General features: G+C 40.7%; 1 protein-coding gene across 6 annotated transcripts in view; it reads left to right on the top strand.

The window, feature by feature from the left end:
* The window catches only part of ITSN1 (intersectin 1), a 219,024-nt gene that overhangs the window by 94,227 nt on the left and 105,151 nt on the right, over positions 1-19,646 (top strand). For all 6 annotated transcript variants that reach the window (XM_019420251.2, XM_019420249.2, XM_019420250.2 and 3 more), the window contains exons 8-12: positions 463-563; positions 6,880-6,943; positions 9,122-9,259; positions 11,140-11,255; positions 18,078-18,340. In XM_019420251.2, the coding sequence (XP_019275796.1) occupies positions 463-563; positions 6,880-6,943; positions 9,122-9,259; positions 11,140-11,255; positions 18,078-18,340 (682 nt within the window). The remainder of the gene's footprint in view (positions 1-462; positions 564-6,879; positions 6,944-9,121; positions 9,260-11,139; positions 11,256-18,077; positions 18,341-19,646) is intronic.

Below are 19,646 nucleotides of genomic sequence, written 5' to 3'. Positions count from 1 at the left end.
CCTGTCTTTTGCTGAATAGAAAGTTACCCATGTTAAAGAATTAATACCTTTAAAGGCAGCTACCTGTTTGCTATCAGCATTGCTTTTTGAGCTGAAAGAGAACTGTTCTAGAAGTTAGGAAAAGCCTGGACATTTTTGTATCATTTTAGATCCAAAGAGGTCTTTCCATATTTTGTAGAGGCTTCCAGTTATTAAATTGTGTGTATAACTTGGAACAGCCACTTATTCTATTGTGTTTACCCTTGATTCTGGAAAAATAATGAGCATGTCTGTTTTGAGAGAAATGTTCATAACCTTAAAATATGGAAATACTCATTACAGAAAATTCAGAAGTAATGATTAGAAAGCTAATAAAATGTTAAAGCTGGTTTTCTCGGGAAGTTCGTAGTTTACTGGTGTTAAAAGAATGTAAATATGTTCTTCACTGTTCATCCTTTTACCCCTCCTTCCTCTTCCCCACAGTGCCCCTCCTGCGGCAGAATGGGCTGTCCCTCAGTCATCCAGACTGAAATACAGACAGTTATTCAATAGTCATGACAAAACTATGAGTGGACACTTAACAGGTATTTGCAAATGAGAATTAATTTTGTGAAATATGATTTTTATTCCAAATCCAAATTGCTTCCAGATGTTGGGCCAAAGATATTTTCCAAATGCCTTTCTCTATTTGCTTTTTTCTAAACAAGGTTTTTATTGTCCTTCTTATGTTAAGTTCTCATCTACTGATAATGCCACAGTGCCTAAGGCTTTGACCCCGTTGCTTCTTGGTAAATGGAACATAGACCAAGGATCTTTCTGCACAGTGGATCCCACCAGTACGCAAATCAAAGCACTCTCGCACAGAAACACTGCTGTAAACCAAAACTGGTTCAGGTTCTGAAGTTCAACTTAGTAGATGAACTTGAAACTGTCTACTCAAAGAGTCAGCATTCAAGGCAGTATGCAGGGTGGAAGTAAGTGGCTGGTGAGTTTGGCACCTGGCTCTGCCACTAACTAGCTGGAGGTCACTTTTCCTATTTAGATCTCATTCCTTGTACAAGGGGCCAGAGTTAAGTTATATGAACTCCGAGGGTTTAAAAATAAAAAAAAGATTCTGTTATTTACATCAGAGGGATAGAAAGGATTTTAGGATACTCTCCAGAAACCTTTCTACAGCCTCCAGGCTCCAAGCTGTCGGCACAGAACCTGACACAGGGCTCGAACCCATAGACCATGAGATCAGGACCTGAGTCGAAGTCAGAAGCTTAATCAGCTGAGCCACCCAGGGGTCCCTCCAGAAACGTTTCTAATGAGAGTTAAACACTTAAAATTGATTCGAGAATTATAAAGAAAATTGTAATTTTAATAAAGGAAAATAGAGACATCTGATACAAACTTTGAGAAAGAAAAAAATGTGACTGTCCTCTAACAAATACAGAAGGAAGGCAAGAGAGTTAATTTGCCTGAAGTAGAGACGCACTGGTATATAACACAAAATTTAAAGTTCTGATTCTATCTTACTATATTACAATTGCAATTTTTACTTCGAAAAGAAAAATTCATCTGTTAAAAAATTTCAGGGTTCAGTGAGATTTGGAAGGGTCTGATCTAATCTTGAGCCTTATCCCTCATAAAGTGTCTCACAGTTTTCTCAAATAAGGATATATTTATATCTGGGGGGGAGTGCAAAGTGTAGTTATACACAAATATTCTAAATGCCACGCTCACTCTCTGCTAAAACAGTACCTGTCACTTTTATACATGGCATGAGAAACCAGTCCAGCTCATCCAAGCACTGAAGGAATATTCAATAGTGATAGTTTTAAGTATAATGCAACGTGGTTTATTTCACACCAGTGCTCCAAACAGACCCAGAACTGCATTGTCCGTAAATCTGAAAACAATTTTTCAGGGCATTGTTGGTGTATGCTGTGAATGAGTTAGGTAGTATTCAGATGTGACATTGATGTGGAAATTCTTTCTTGGAAGGATGTGTATTTTATGACTGAAGTGCGGTGTCTTCATTCCAAAGATGACGACCCAGTCACTTGAATATTTAGAACTTTTAATATCTGAGACAAACAGTAAAATTCGAAATATACGAGAAAGAGCAGATTTGTGTTAATGTTCATCTACATACTTACTACTGTCTTGTCCTGGAAAGAATTCATTTTTATTTATTTATTTTTTTTAATGTTTATTTATTTTTGAGACAGAGAGAGACAGAGCATGAATGGGGGAGGGTCAGAGAGAGGGAGACACAGAATCCGAAACAGGCTCCAGGCTCCAGCTGTCAGCACAGAGCCTGACGCGGGGCCCGAACCCACGGACCCCGAGATCATGATCTGAGCTGAAGTCGGACATTTAACCAACTGAGCCACCCAGGCGCCCCTGTCCTGGAAAGAATTTAAAATGGGAATTTTATCTTCAAGCTAGATCTTTGTATAGTCGTGTAAAATAGATTTGTTACAGTAAACTTAAAAATAATAAGTGAAAGAAATTTGTTTTCCCTTTATGAGGAATCAATATAGGCTGTGTTTTAGACTAAATAAAACTGGATGGAAGCAGACCCGGTTTGTTGTGATGGATGAAATACAAAGATAATGGTCATGATCACAGCTATGAAAATACTCGTTCAGTTTAAGGATAAGAAGACTATCAAGAAACTTGAGAAGAGGTCCCAGATCATAGAGGCCCAAATGAAATATATAATTTAATATTCTTAATCTCATGTTTTTCTTCTCTTGTAGTTTTGTTTTGTGCGTGTGGATTCTTGTTTTGAAGGAGTCAAAAAGCAATTTTACAACTTACATGTAATTAGAATTTTTAAATCTAATGCAGTAGCTCTCAGCCTTGCAGTTGTGACATCCTGGTGTTATGAACACCAGTTAAAGTATAGGATTTGTGGAAAATGTATGTTTTAATATTAATTAGAGTAGGATGTAGGTCATCCTTAGACCGTGACTTCCACCCGCTTGCATTCACTTGTGTTTTGGAGTGGAGTGGAATTATAGTTAGCACTCCCAGGAATTGTGTGTAACCTGCAGCTTAGCAGATCTGTGCTGTAGCCTATGTTAATATACTGTTGTTAATTCCCATTGTTAATATACTGTTGTTGGTGGTTAGAGGGATTGCTGATTGCTGCTGTGTTTTATTTTCACATACTTCTTTTGGATGCTACCAATTTCTTTTCTTTTTTTTTTTTTAAATGTTTATTTATTTTTGAGAGAGAGATTGACAGAGTGTGAGCAGGGGAAGGGCAGAGAGAGAGAGACAGAATCTGAAGCAGGCTCCAGGCTCTGAGCTGTCAGCGCAGAGCCTGATGCAGGGCTCGAACTCACAAACCGCGAGATCATGACCTGAGCTGAAGTCGGACGCTCAACCAACTGAGCCACCCAGGTGCCCCATGGATGCTACCAATTTCTGGCTACATCTGTAAGAGTATGTTGTGGGCATAAGAATGCCATTGATTGGTCCTAAGCAGAAGAAAGTGAGGCTGTCTGAGCTCATGATAGGAGCTTGTCCACCATGGGAAGTGAAGCTAATCTGGCAGTGGCACAATTTACCCCCCTGGGCTGATTTAGCTGATACACCTGCTTAGGTGGACACCCCCTTGTTCCTTCACAACTGGATGTGTATGCTATTACACGCTCTTAAAAGAGACAATCTTATAAAATAGAGAGGGCCCATTCTATAATTAAGTTTCTATATGTAGCTGTAGAATTCTGACAACTTCATCAATGCTAGCCTTCTCCTCAAAGAGGAATTTTCTTATCTTGCATTCTGAACCAATGAACGTGCTACTTGGTTATTCATATATTAATCACAAAAGCTAAAGTCTTAGTCATTGTTTGTGATAAATTAACTTCATTTAATTATCTGGGGCACCTGGGTGGCTCAGTCATTTAAACTTCGTTTCATTTCTCTGTCCTTTCCATGCATGCTTCCCTATGCAAACACGGATGCCCATGTAGGGTTTAGGAACTTGGGATTTCTGTTTATCCCCATAATGTTTCCATATAAGCCAGTACTACAAAACTGGTATCTTTTTATGGATGTAGGCTTCCACAGGATAGTTCTCTGTACTCAGAGTTCAATTTTATGCTGTTCTGTTATGATAAGAGGCCATCTTAGGTGTTGGTGGTCTATTTTGATGCTTCATGACCTTGTCTTAGGACATATAGAGTCAAGTATGAGAATCACAAAAGACAATTGTGGCCTTCTAGTATGGTATTTAACAAACTTTTTCTGTAAAGAGCAAAATCATAAACATGTTAGGCTTGCATTTTAGTCTGTCACAACTACTCAACTTTGCCATTGTAGTACAAAAGTAGCCATATTGTCATGCTTAAGTGAATGGGCATGGCAGTGTTTCAATAAAATTTTATTTACAAAAACAGATGGTGGACCAGATTTGGCCTGTGGGCTGTGGTTTACCAATCCCTGTTCTAGATCATTTCCCTCACTTCAGAGAGGAAGGAACTTCCTCTTAGAGAGTGAAAGTACTTTTGTTAATGTCATATGTCATTAGGGAGTAGGAAGAGTCAGGACTGGCATCCAAATCTCCTGATATCCATCCAGGTCCAGGACCAGTTCTTTTTTTTTGTTAATTATTCCATTTTTAAAATATAATTTATTGTCAAGTTGGCTAGCAGACAGTGTATACAGTGTGCTCTTGGTTTTGGGAGTAGATTCCTATGATTCATCGCTTACATATAACACCCATGCTCATCCCAAGTGCCCTCCTCAATGCCCATCACCCATTTTCCTCTCTTCCCGCCCCACCTCCATCAACCCTCAGTATTGGGAGTAGGTGAAATACTAACTTTTATATAGTTCTGAAGTGGAGAGGATTGTTACAAGCATAAATTAAAGCATTCACTAAAGTTTTGCTAATTTCGTGTTCCAGCATGCTAAGTACAATATTAAAGACTAAACAAAATGATCAGTGTACTTTCCTCATATCCCACAGAACTTTTTAGAGCTTTCACATTAATTCAGTAAAGATTGCTTCTTAGATTGTATTCTTAGATACTCTCAGTACATGTGCACACACACATACACAAGCGTGTGCGCGCACACACACACACACACACACACACTCATCCAGCAGGAATGTGTACATCTGTTTTGCCAAAACTTAGAATGCTCACTATTCTAAAAAACAAGTGAAAAAAAGCCCCAAACTGAAAACTACCTGAATGCCCATCAACAGAATGATACATAGATTATTACATATTCACAAAATGATACACCGCACAGCAGTTAGGGTTAATGTTCTGCAACGTTGAGTAAAATAGGCCACATTTAACAAGGTCACACTGTACTGTTAGAAGTTAGGCCTCACTTGGTAGAAGGGATGATTAGAAGGCAGCTGGAGAGGGCTTCTGGGGTGCTGTTTCATAATTGGGTATGGTTTACCTGGCTGTTTTGAATTTGGAAAATTAAGCTGTAAACCTGTGCACATGTAAAAATACATATGTATATGTTCATGTGTGCTTTTCTGCCTATATTTTATATGTAAATAAAAGAATATTGTCTGTAATATTAACTACCATTAAGTAAGCACTTTCTACGTGTTAGCATTATGCTAAGTTCTGTGTTATAGTTTCTTATTTGACGAAGCACAGTCTTGTAAATCTGAAAAGGACCTCTGAAATGAGAAAATTTGGTCCATGGGGCGCCTGGGTGGCTCAGTTGGTTATGCATCTGACTTGGGTTCAGATCATGACCTCACAGTTTGTGAGCTCGAGCTCACTGGGCTCTCTCCTGTCAGCACAGTGATCCTCTGTCTCCCTCTCTCTCTGCCCCTCCCCCATTCTCAAAAATAAATAAATAAACATTAAAAAAAAAAAAAAAAAAAAGAAAGAAAGCAAACTCGGTCCAATTAGTAAGGAAACTGCCTGCCGGCCCCAAGTCACATGGCAAGTTCTCGGGCACTTTGTGTGCTGACACACTGGGGTGATTCTCAGAGGTCCCTAACCACTATTGCTTGCTGTGTAAAAACACATCCATTTTTGTGGGTTTGATGAGGTGCCAATTTGAAAAATGAAATAGCTAAAAGCAAAAATCTATACACAGCAATCTTGCCAATATAACGGTTTAGAATTCCTTGGTCCGTCGTTGGTTGTCCTGGGACCACACCTTGTGAGTCAGTGATAGAAGACATATTTGTCTCTCTCTCCCTAACACTGGTTTATTTTAACACTCAGAATTTCCCACTGTAGACTTCATCTGATATCTAAGGCCAGTTTCATGCCAGAGGTGCAGATATTTACAAGTATTTTAAGAAATGAGACCTGATTTTGAGAGCAGAGTTGGAATTCCGGGAATTCTTTTATTGCTAACATCAGAAATGGTTGTGATATTAGACTTGAGCAAGTCACTTTTTTTTTTTTTTTTTTTAAAGACTGTGTAATAAAATGGTTACAAGAGTTGTTCTCTCTAAGGTCCCTTCCTTCTCTAAGATTCTCTGAATCTTCTCTAAATGTGTCTGATAGTAGTCACGGTGGAGACAGCAGGCGGTGGCAGAAGATACTGAATTTAGAGGCCTTCAGTTTTGTAAATAAAAGCCTGATTCAAATAGAGATGGCAGTCTGGACAAAAGGGCAGGTTATATTTTGAAACTAATCTTTTACATACTCTTTTCTCATTAAGCATTGATTTAACAAGAATTTATTGAGTATGTTCCAGATGCTGTGCTGTGCTTTGTGTGTTTTCCCCTTTTCATTGGCGCTTAATTTCCTTTTGAAAAAGCCCCTTGGGTCATAGCAAATATTGTTCAAAGCACTGTGATTGCAAGAGATTGCAGAGTGCTTAAGTGCACAACACTGGTCTTCCTGGACAGTGAAGATTTGCTGATTCATCTTTGTATTTTTTTTCCCCCCGGATTCTGTTTAGGTCCCCAAGCAAGAACTATTCTTATGCAATCAAGTTTACCACAGGCTCAGCTGGCTTCAATTTGGTAAGGAATGAAAAGTTCCTTGGTTTGTATAAAGTGGCTTACGTTGGTATGGCTTAATGGGTCTTCAGATTGATACGATTATTTATAGATGGGGACATAGGGATTGTGAGTTTCTCCAGTCTAACTTTTGATGGTTGCATCCTTGTGTTAATTTACTCCTGTGAGTAGATTGGTCATTGGATCTAGAGCAAGGTTTCTTCACTTAACACTGTTGGCCATTTGGGCCCCATACTTTTTTGTTGTCGGGGGCTGTTCTGTGTATTATAGGTTGTTCAGTAGCCTCTCTGGTCTCTACCTACTAGATGCCAGTAACATGACCCCCATCCCCAGGTGTGACAAAGATGTCTCCATATACTGACAAATGTCCCTTGGATACAAAATCATCCCACTCATGAGAACCACTCATCAAATTCAAGTTTGATTTTTTTTTTTTTTTTTTTTTTTGCAAGACTACATGAGAGATATTACTGTGTACTTCCACTGGGCGGAGGAGGGAGGGCACATAAATGTCTCTGGCTATTTTGTAATGATTTTTAATAGCTTGAATTGCTTTAATTGCTTACATGTGAGGTTCATGATTTTGCCGTAGGGCCCATTGATATGGTTGCTTCATAAGCGGTCACGCTCTAGTGCTAGTCCCTTCACCCATCCTGGTTCCTTCTGCTTTGTGTTAAAGGATCTTCCTTTTGCAATCGAATAATAATAGACCAGTTAATAAACACAATAGACCAGTTAATACGACACATCCAGATCTCTTTAAGTCTGGGTATGTGCCAGTATCCTAGGGCCCTCTGAAATATAAACTTGAGATCTAACATTTGTGGAGGTTGACTGGCAGTTTATTAGGTATGTTTGTGACACTGGAATATATTGAAATGCTTAAGTTTCTCACTTATAACCTGCTCTCTCTTAAAAAAAATACTTGAGACTTATCCTGCTAGAGTGTTATTATATTGCCTTTCTATACAACAAAAAGGTATTTTAATTAAATGTTTACAGCGATTATTTAGGCAAGTAGTGGGGGGAAAAAGAACTCCACTGCCTTCTAATGGAATTTACCCAGGAGTGGCTGGTGATGGGGCATGGGAAGGAGGAGAGGATAAGAAAGAGCTGGCAAGAGCCTGGCATCTGGAAATTACAAAGCTAGAGGGACAGAAAAGAGATCAGTGGCTGCCAGGGGCTGTGGGCAAGGCAAGGGGGTGACTGAGAGACTTGGGAGAATTTTGGGTGGTGATGGAACTATTGCGTGTGGTGTGATAGACAACTGACTGAATTCAGTTACACAACTGAATCTGTCAAAACTTGCAGAACTGTGCTCTAGAAAGGGCAAATGTCACTGCATGGACATTTATACCTTAAAACTGAAAACCAAAACGGTGTATGCCACCTAAGGAAGTTTTAGACTTAAGAGGAGTTTCTTGATTTATGGCCTCAGCAGAGCCGGTTTCCCAACGCAGTATCTGTCCTGTTCGCATTCTGGTGAACAGCTCTGTTGTCTGGCATCCTCTTTTGGTGTTGTTAAGTAAAATCGCATTCTTGGACTTGCTGGAAAAATCTGTTCACTGTCATTAACTCTTAGGGCATGTCGATTCTGGGGAGAGGTGGCCGTTGATCTTGAGATTAAGGAGCAGCAAACCCCTTGACTCTGAGGCAGAAGGCCATAAGGATCCACCCCTGTGGGTCTAGATCAGCCACAGGCCAACTAACCTAAATGGGTGGAACCTGGCCTGCATCTGTTTCTAGAAGGTTTTCCGCTCATTTGTTTATGGATCGTCCACGGCTGCTTTCCTGCTGCAAGGGCAGAATTCAGTGTGATAGAGACCGTGTCTTGGAAAGCTTAAATGTTTACTATCTGACCTGATAGTTTGCCGAGCATAGTGTTTAAAGACACACAAAATGTGGGTATGATGCATTTTAAATGGGCTGGCAGGGATTGAGAAGAGCATAATTATAATCATAGTTAACATTTGCTGAATGCCATCCCAACTGTATGGATTGTCTCATTTTTATCTTTCCAACAGTATTATGAAATAGGCACTATTTTTATAAACCGACGAGGCATAGAGAGACTCAATTGGCCTAGAGTCAGAATAAGAAAACAGAACATTTCAATCACTCATGAATAGTAACAAGCATGCATTTTCGTGAAGTTAGAAAATAATTAACTTTTTTGAATAGGAATCTTTCCGACATTGATCAAGATGGAAAACTCACAGCAGAAGAATTTATCCTGGCTATGCACCTGATCGATGTAGCCATGTCTGGCCAACCACTGCCACCTGTCCTGCCTCCAGAGTACATTCCGCCTTCCTTTAGGTAAAGAACATTTGGCTCTTATAAGAAACTGTGTGTTTGGTATGTGAATTTCAAACTGGGCTTTGTTGGCTACGTATCTTTTGCTCATTTTTATTCCTGGTAAGTAAATGAAATATCCATGAAGTGAAGAAAATCTTATCTAGGTCCTGTGTTGATCTTGGACCTGTTTTCTTTAAAGTATTCATAGTATATTAGTAAAATACCAAAAGAGGGATGATTTTTGTACCAATCTATATAGTCAGAGTTCAGCAAAAATGTTAGCAGTTAAAGTAAAACTAAAATAACTTGTATGTGGACAACAAGGCAGGGAGGGATGCCTGGGTGGCTCAGTCGGCTAAGCATCCAACTCTTGATTTTGGCCCAGGTCATGATCTCATGGTTGTGGGATTGAATCCCACATGAGGCTCCCTGCTGAGCATGGAGCTGGCTTGGGCTTCTCTCTCTCTTCCTCTCTCTCTGCCCCTTCCTCCCCCCCCCAAAAAAAAAATAAGAGAAAAGAAGGCAGGGAAATTCTGCCTGTGAATTCTATACATTGGATAGGCAACAAAATACTGGCAATGTAGAAATTATAGTCAGGAAGCTAATTAAAGAAAATTATCCTAGTCTGAAACACAGTTTCAGTAGAGATATCAAGAGTAGACCAAGGTCCAGTTTGGAGAGATCTGCAGTGACTGGTATCCTCTACCTACACACGCCACACACACCTCTCCTCCCGGACAGCGATGTCTTTTTTTTTTTTTTTTTAATTTTCTTTTTTTTAACGTTTTATTTATTTTTGAGACAGGGAGAGACAGAGCATGAACGGGGGGGAGGGGGGGGGAGGTCAGAGAGAGGGAGACACAGAATCTGAAACAGGCTCCAGGCTCTGAGCTGTCAGCACAGAGCCCGACGCGGGGCTCGAACTCACAGACCGCGAGATCATAACCTGAGCCAAAGTCAGCCACTTAACTGACTGAGCCACCCAGGCGCCCCCAGACAATGATGTCTTTAGGCTTTAATTTAGAAGACAAACATGAAATCTTACAAGCACAAAGAACAGAAAACACACACACACAAATAAGACTTTCTGGGAAAGCCGAGGGGAAGGAATTCCCACAAAAGGAAAAGAAACAGTGCCGTTGCTGTGAGCGCATACATGGAGTGAGCTGAGAAAATTGACTGTAGGAAGAAATGGTAGTTGGGCGGTTTGTAAGGTCTGACAGTTGCAAAAATCACCACAAGAGACACAAGGCTGGAAGCTGATAAAAAAAAAAAAAAGCGCATTAAAACAAAAAGGTAGATTGGTTTCAAAGAGCAAGGTTAATGGTTTAAGGTGAAACTAATCAGGCAACTAAGTGATTTGTTTTAGGGACTGTGAAGTGTAGAGATTTCATGTGTTTATTATGAGATAAAATGGAAAAAAAGATTTTGTAAGGGGAAGAGAGAGGCTTCCATTCAGCTGAGCTGCTAATCTTCCTTGAAGGATTTAATGTTCCGTAAAAGGGTAATGGTAACAACAGTGAACTCTTGATTGTGGACCCAGGCACCGTTCTAGACACTCGATGCCTACACTGAATTAATAATAATAACAATAATTAAAGATTAGACACTCGATGATTATTCACTAATTCAGCCCTTTGCAATTGCCCTGATTTAGGCGATAATTCTAAATATCCAAATAAGCTTGGCACTCAGCCTCTGGTAGCATTCACGTACTCATTTTTAAAAAGCTCTTTGTAAACAGGACCAGATCTTTATCTTTTCCTCACGATACATGAGATTTTCTCCATGATGTGGCATCATCTTTAAAAACTCTTTTCCACCGTTGGCTCGGTGCTACCTAGACGGCTTTGTGTGAATCCATTTTTTTTTTTTTTTTTGCTTTGTTTCCCCAATTGCAGACGAGTTCGATCTGGCAGTGGTATATCTGTCATCAGCTCAACGGCAGTAGATCAGAGGTTACCAGAGGAGCCAGTTTTAGAAGATGAGCAACAACAGCTAGAGAAGAAATTGCCCGGTAAGGCAGTCTTTCCATTTCAGTTACATCATATTAGAGGTTTTCCGCCTCTAAGGCAAAGACGGGGGTAAAAAGAAATGTAGCTTCTGACATTCTTGCTGTATTCCCTTAACTGACCTTAGAAAGGAGACACTTTTAACATGTCTTGGATTTGACTATAGGTAGAGAAATAAGAACATTACGTACTTGGCTACTTTTAAACTGAAATCTGATTATTTACCAGCAAACAAAAATTTTATAGCTGTTATTTATAGAACACTCGAAGTTGGTAAACCTTTACAGTGCTTGCTTAGTACCACCAGTGCCGAAATAGGATGTAAAACTGCCTCTTGTTATTTTCTCACACTGTTATAAGAAAATTGGAAACTCCTTAATAACAGGAAGCTATTTTAAATTTAGTAAGAACCTATTTTTTTTTTTTTACATTTATTTTTGAGACAGAGAGAGACAGAGCATGAGCAGGGGAGGGGCAGACAGAGAGGGAGACACAGAATCGGAAGCAGGCTCCAGGCTCTGAGCCATCAGCCCAGAGCCTGACGCGGGGCATCCACGGTCTGTGAGATCATGACCTGAGCTGAAGTCAGACGCTTAACCGACCGAGCCACCCAGGCGCCCCAGTAAGAACCTATTTTAAAACACCTTCATTGGAGCGCCTGGGTGGCTCAGTTGAGTCTCCAACTCTTGATTGTGGCTCAGGTCACGATCCCAGGGTCCTGGGATTGAGCCCCGCGTCAGGCTCTGTGCTGAGTGTGGAGCTTGCTTAAGATTCTCCCCACCCCCCACCCCCTGCCTCTTTCTCCTGCTTGCACTCTCTCTCAAATTAAAAAAAAAATATGCAAATAAATAAAATTTAAAAATCCTCATCTATAATAATAAGCTCATCATACTATTAAAATATTCTAGAGCAGCTATGAATTATTGATAATGAGATGATAATTGATACTAAGAGGCAAATGAAGTTTATTATGGAGTCTCTCTATATTAATTTCCATATTTTCTTATATTTGTCAGTGTCATTTAGCTGCATTTAAAGTGCTCAGTGGTTAACTAGCTTGCTCAGGACACTAGCTCTCCCGATTTCCTCTTTAAATTAAATTTTTTTTCTGTTTACTGATAAACTTCTTATTGATAATGTTCTTTGTGTGAAGCTATGTGTCGAGTACGGTGAAGAATTTAAACGTTAACAGTGTGGTCCGTACCATCAAGAAGGTTATAATAGAATTGAGGATTTAGGGCATCCATATAAATAATCACCAAAGCAGTACCTAAGTGTGGCAAAGTCCTGAAGACAGTAGCATAGATGCACAGCACAGCTTACTTACGTGGGTTGGCATAGACTGGGAAAGGCATGAGGTAGAAATCTCTGTGCAGGAGGTCTCAGTCACGTTGAGACCGGAGATGAATAGGGTCATTACAAGTGGGAAGGAAGAACATTTCAGGTTGGTAATAATGGGAATGAAGTCTCAAAGGCAAATAAGGACAGGAATCCTTCGAATATGGAATTTTCTTTTCCTGTCGGTAGTTAGACATTCATTTAGAGTTCTGAACAGGAAGTGACATCATTGGTTTTTTGTTCATGCATTCATTCTTTGAGTAGCCATTTATTATGTGCCTCCTCTGTAGCAGAAACAGGGCCAGGTATTGGAACTAAGATGTGTAGGGACCTTTAGGGTTTTTTTTTAAATTGGGGTAAATTCACAGAAATTTGATCATTAAAAAATATACAGTTCAGTGACTGTCTCAGGGTAGGCTGCCATAATAAAGTATAGTAGTCTAGGTGGCTTAAATAGCAGAAGTGAATTAATTTCTCACAGTTCTGGAGGCCAGGAAGTCCAACATTAGGATGCCATCCAATTCACTTCCTGGTCAGGCTGTCTTTCTGGCGTGCAGATGGCGATCTTCTTTTTGTGCCCTCATATCACTTTTCCTTGGTGTGTGCACATGGGAAGAGAGAAATCTCTTTTTCTCTCTTCCTCTCTTCCTCTGTTAAAGCCATTAATCCCACCCTCAGGACCTTATCTTAACCCTGATTAAATAACATCACATTAGGGCTTAGACTTCAGCATAGGAAGTCTGCAGGTTATTCAGTCCATGACAGTGTTGCTCAGTATACTCACAGTGTTGTGCAGCCATCAGCTCTGTCTAGTGCTGAGATGTTTTCATCACCCCAAAAGAAAACTCCATACGCAGTGGTTCTTGATTTCCCCCCCTTCCCCAGCCCTGGCAGTCAGCAGTCTGCTTTCTGCCTCTTGGGATTTACCTGTCTGGGACATTTCATATAAATGGTCTGGTACAGGGAGTGGCCTTTCACGTATCATGATAGTTTTGATTCATGCATGTTGTAGCATGTATCATTATTACTTCCTTCCTTTCTGTGATTGAGCGGACTTTCAATTTTAAGGTAGCAAAGTAAAACGGATATACCTCCTCTGCAGTCAGTAAAGGAGCAAGAAGGACAAGAAAACCAAAACACACTTAACCGTGTTTGGTCTCTAATCCACAACTGTAATGTCTGAGGAATGTCTGTCCAAAGCAGCAAAGGCCAAACAGGAATGTGGGAAGAAGCCAAGGAAGGGTGCCCACAGTTACAGATCTCAAGACCAAGTATCAAGTGACAGTTCTGAAAATAGGTCACAATGGGAATGGCGTGCTACACAGGCAGGCCTTGAGAGCTTCTCCTGTCTGGGGTCGGTTCCAAGGAGGAGCATGTGAGGCAAACACAAAATTGAATGGACACTGCTGAAGACATAGGAAGGGACATGAAAACGTGAAGGGACATTGGGAATTTATTTTTAAAGGAAAAGGAAATGGTTATAAACAGAACGATAGCAAGGACTAGAGAAAAAAATGATTGGCCTGGGAAATAAGGCTAAAATTCCTAATTGGTGTTCTCAAAGAAGGAGACTGAATGATGGATTAGAAACAATTATTTGCTGAATGTGACCTGCATAGTGATTAGGGTACATCTTGTTCTTCATTATGAAATGTAGAATACTCACCTACCTACCTCCGCCTTCAGAAATCGTCTTGTTAGAATAGAAGACACACACAAGCACAGTTACAAGCTGAGGAGAGAGAGGTAGGGAGGGAAAGATTCATGGTACAGAAAAGTCAGGGGGTCAGTTGCTCAATCAAGGTGATGGAGAAGGAAAAGCATAAACAGGGAAGGAACGGAGGTTGGTGGTGATACAGAATTGCAGCTTTAGAGAGATTATTCTACAGGTGGTGTTCGGTGTTTTGGATGCCATGACGTGGTATTTGTCATGGAGGGGAGAGTATGTTAGCAAAGAACTTAGGATTTTTTTTTTAATTGAGATAAAGTTGGTATATCGTACTGTATTAGTTTCAGGTGTACGGCATAATTCAGTGTTTGCATACACTACAACGTGATCACTACGGGAAGTCCGGTTACCATCCATCACCATACAGTTGACCCCCTTCACTCTTTTCTCCCACCCCCAGACTCCCTTTCTCTTTGGTAACCCCCCATTCTCTTTCTATATCTGTGAGTTTTGTTTTGTTTTTATTCCATACATGAGTGAAATCACATGATATATGTCTGTTTGACTTGTTTTACTTAGCGTAATACCCTCAAGGTCCATCCGTGTTGTTGCCAATGATTTCCTTCTTTTTTATGGCTGAATAATGCTGCATTTTCTTTATCCAGTCATCCACCGAGAGACACTTAGGTTGTTTGCATGTCTTGGCTATTGCAAACAATGCTGTAATGACACGGGGATACAGATATCTTTTTGAATAGATAATTTTGTTTTCTTGGGTAAATGTCCAGAAGTGGAATTGGTGGGTCATCTGGCAGTTTTGTTTTATTTTGTTTTGTTTTGTTTTTGAGGGACCTCTGTACTGTTCTTCTGTAGTGGCTACACCAATTTACATTCCTCCCAACAGTGTGTGAGGGTTCCCTATTCTCCACAACCTCTCCAACACTTGTTATTCCTTGTCTTTTTGATAATAGTCATTTTGACAGGTGTGAGATGACATCTCATGTGGTTTTGATTCGCATTTCTGTGATGATTAATGATGATGAGCATCTCCTTATGTGCCTGTTGACCATCTGTACAGCTTCTTTGCAAAAATGTCTACTCAGATCTTCTGCTCTATTTTTTAATCAGATTGTTTTATGTTGCGTTGTATGAGTTTTTTTATATATTTTAGATACTAGCCCATTATAGATACGTGATTTGCAAATATCTTCTCTCATTCCAAAGGTTGTGTTTTTATTTTGTTGATAGTCTCCTTCACTGTGCAGAAGCTTTGTAGTTTGATATAATCCCATTTGTTTTTTCTTTCATTATTCTTGCCTTTGGAATCAGTTCCAGAAAGCAGTGTTCCATGAGTCATGTCAGTGAGCCTAGTCAGTGATGTTTCTGATAGGAGTTTCATGGTTTTAGGCCTGCATTCAAGTCTTTAATCTGTTTTGAGCTAATTTTTACATATGGTGTAAGAAGAGAGTGTGTTGTAGACTCTAGGTCTGGAGTTCTCTCTTGTCCAGCAAGAGAGTGGGACTCAGGATTGAAAATGTGGGAGAGGCTAATACCCAGGAGGAGACAAAAGCCCTGAGTAAGGGTCCTTCCTCCCTTTTTTATTAGGATCAGAATGCTTACTAGTGTGATGGGCATGGACAGACTGTCAGTGAAACCGTGAACTTTAACTCATGGGCTCATGGGCATGGGGAAGAGGGGGTTTGGGAGATATGCGGTGTTAGGGGTTTGGGTCAATACAAGACAAGATTCTGGTGCAGGGTGGAAGGTTGTTTACAGCAAACATGAGGCCGCACCTCTGTTTACCTAAACTAGCCAAGGTGACAAGAAAGACAGAGCATGCTACTTCAGGGTCAACGAGACATCTTTCTTTTGCTAATTAGCTCCACTCTGGGCAACTGGCCCTGCTGTGGTCTATGGCTCTATTTACCTGTTTACCTAATTGGTCCTTCCTTCTTGTGAAAGCAGCTTTCTGCTATTGTCCTATACCTTTGCCCTTTACTGGGGACCTTTGCCCCCCTTTACCTAATCTTATTTACCTACTCTTGTTTACCCAAACTTGGGTGTGTTCATCCTATGGCTTTCTAATTCTTTATGCCTTGTTAACCCATCAGTGCAGGCTCAGGGAATTCCTAAGCTTGTTCCCTGCAAGAGTGGTCCAGTTTCATTCTTTTGCATGTGGCAGTTTTCTAGCACCATTTATTGAGGAGACTTTTCTTTCTCCATTATGTATTTTTGTTTTATTTGTTGTAAATTAGTTGACCATATAAGTGTGGGTTTGTTCCTGGGCTCTATTCTGTTCCGTTCATCTGTGCCTGTTTTTATGCCAATAATACTGCTTTGATTACTATAGCCTTGTAGTATAGTTTGAAATCAGGGAGCACGATACCTCCAACTTTGTTCTTCTTTCCCTCAAGTCTGCTTTGGCTATTCAGGGTCTTTTGTGGTTCCATATAAATTTTAGAATTATTCTAGTTCTGTGAAAAATGCTGTTGGAATTTTGATAGGAACTGCATTGAATTTGAAGGTTGCTTTGTGTAATATGGACATTTTAACAATATTAATTTTTCCAATCCAGTTCTGATCATGGAATACTTTTCCACTGAATTATGTCTTTTGTTTCTTGCATCAGTGTCTTATAGTTTTCAGTGTACGAGTCTTTCACCTTCTTGGTTAAATTTATTCCTAGGACTGAGTCTCTCTCTCTCTCTCAAAATAAAGAAACATTAAATTAAAAAAATTTTTTTTTAACTTTTTGTTAATGTTTTATTCAATTTTTGAGGGGGGGGGAGAGACAGAGACAGAGAGTGAGTGGGGGAGGGGCAGAGAAAGAGGGAGACACAGAATCCGAAGCTCCAGGCTCTGAGCTGTCAGCACAGAGCCCGATGCGGGGCTCAAACCCACGAACTGTGAGATTGTGACCTGAGCCGAAGTCGGACGCTTAACCGACTGAGCCACCCAGGCGCCCCCCCCCAAAAAAATTTTTTTTAAAAAGGGGCACCTGGGTGGCTCAGTTGGTTGAGCGTCCGTTATGACTTCGGCTCAGGTCATGATCTCACACTTGTGAATTCTAGCCCCACGTACGGCTCTGTGCTGACAGCTCAGAGCCTGGAACCTGCTTCAGATTCTGTGTCTCCCTCTCTCTCTGCCCCTCCCCTTCTTGTGCGCGCTCTCTCTCTCTCTCTCTCTCTCTCTCTCTCTATCTCAAAATAAATAAACATTAAATTAAAAAAATGTTTTGGGGCGCCTGGGTGGCTCAGTCGGTTAAGCATCCGACTTCGGCTCAGGTCATGATCTCACGGTCCGTGAGTTCGAGCCCCGCGTCGGGCTCTGTGCTGACAGCTCAGAGCCTGGAGCCCGTTTCAGATTCTGTGCCTCCCTCTCTCTCTGACCCTCCCCCATTCATGCTCTGTCTCTCTCTGTCTCAAAAATAAATAAACGTTAAAAAAAAATTTTTTTTTTTAAAAATAAAAAAAAAATTTTTTTTAATCTGTTCCTCGGTATTCTTTTTGATGCCATCATGAATGGGATTGTTTTCGTAATTTCTCCTTCTATTGGCTAATTATTGGTACTGTATAGAAATGCAACTAATTTCTGTATATTGCTTTTGTATCCTGCAGTTTACTTTACTGAATCAAGTTCTTGGGTCCAAAAGGTATTTAGTGTCCTCGTGGTTATTAATGCGGGCACAGGCAGGAAGGAAACTTGGGGAGTTCTGGTTCGCATTTATACTACAGATTTCAAATGTGCCACCGAATGTTTCCTTCGAAAGTAGTGTTGAAAATCATGACTTCTCATAGTTTCTTCGCTTCTCGTTTTAAAGTAACGTTTGAGGATAAGAAGCGTGAGAATTTTGAGCGTGGCAACCTGGAACTGGAAAAGCGGAGGCAGGCTCTCCTGGAACAGCAGCGCAAAGAGCAGGAGCGCCTGGCCCAGCTCGAGCGCGCGGAGCAGGAGCGGAAAGAGCGGGAGCGCCAGGAGCAGGAGCGCAAGAGACAACTGGAGCTGGAGAAGCAACTGGAAAAGCAGCGGGAACTAGAACGGCAGAGAGAGGAGGAGAGGAGGAAGGAAATCGAGAGACGGGAGGTAAGGAGCCACGGAGCCACCCCCACAGTTAGCGCCTGTGGCTTGCTCCCCTTCTCTCGTAATTGGTCAGATGGCAGGTTAACACAGTCTCCTTCCTTTCACAGTTGCGTACTTTTAGTATGTTCACCAAGCTGTGTGACCCTGACCTCTGTCTGATTCCAGAGCACGTTCCTCACCCCAAGAAGAACTCTCTTCCCCATTAAGCAGTTACTCCCCATCCGCCTCTCCCTGCCCTTAACAGCCACTCATTCATTTGTTTTCTGTGTCCACAGGTTGGCCTGTTGTGGGCATTTCACAAGTGGGATCATATACCATGTGCCCTTCTGTGTCTGGCTTCCACTTAGCTTGTTTTCAAGTCCCAAGTTGCAGCGTGAATCAATACTTTATTCCTTTTTATGACCGGATAATACTCCAGTACACGGATGTACCACATTATATTTATCCATTCATCAGTTGATGGACATTTGAGTTGTTTTCAACTTTTTTGACTATTATGAATAATGTTGCTAAGAACATTCACACTCAAGGGGCGCCTGGGTGGCTCAGTCGGTTAAGCGCCCGACTCTTGCTTTCAGTTCCAGTCACCATCTCGTGGTTCATGAGATTGGGCCCCCCCTTCGGGTGCTGTGCTGACAGTACGGAGCCTGCTTGGGGTTCCCTCTCTCTCTCTCTCTCCCTCCCTCCCTCCCCCTACCCCATTTACATTTGCACGCTCTCAAAATAAATAAAAACTAAAATATATACATATATTTATAACTATATGTATATTTACACTCAAGCTTTTGATTATTCAGTCTCTTAACAAAAACCACTGATATTTGTTGAGAATTTTTCAGACTTTCTTCTCTGCATTTAAAAATGTATGTAGCAATATAAAAGGTTATATGGTTGGAGAGGTTGGGGATTTAGTGCAATTTTTTTTTAAAGCCCTGTAATGATATCATACTAATTATATTGTCTGTGCCCTTTTTTTTCCACTTTAAAAAAACGTGTGTGGGAAATCTTCAATATATTGGATGGAAGGCCTCATCAATTTGGTGCCATACTGGATAAGGGCTAAGCCAGTCTTTTGTCCGAATTTCCAGTTAAGCACATTGCTACTGAGGCAATGCCATGATTCTTTTGTGTGAATGAAATCTATTTTATAGATGGGAGATTTTCCTTTATAAAAACACAAAACACAATACTTTGGTTTCATCTCCTTTTATTGCTTCAGAAAATTTAGGGCAGTAAGCCTCTGTTCAGGCAGAGACACACAGATCCAACAGGGTTTTAATTTCCAGAATGGACAGCCAAAGGACTCAAT

Source organism: Panthera pardus, unplaced genomic scaffold, assembly GCF_024362965.1.
Source record: "Panthera pardus isolate Hobbes unplaced genomic scaffold, ASM2436296v1 HiC_scaffold_16, whole genome shotgun sequence".
Lineage (NCBI taxonomy): Eukaryota > Metazoa > Chordata > Mammalia > Carnivora > Felidae > Panthera > Panthera pardus.
The sequence above is the reverse complement of the archived record's forward strand: the minus strand, read 5'-3'. Positions and strand labels throughout refer to the sequence as shown.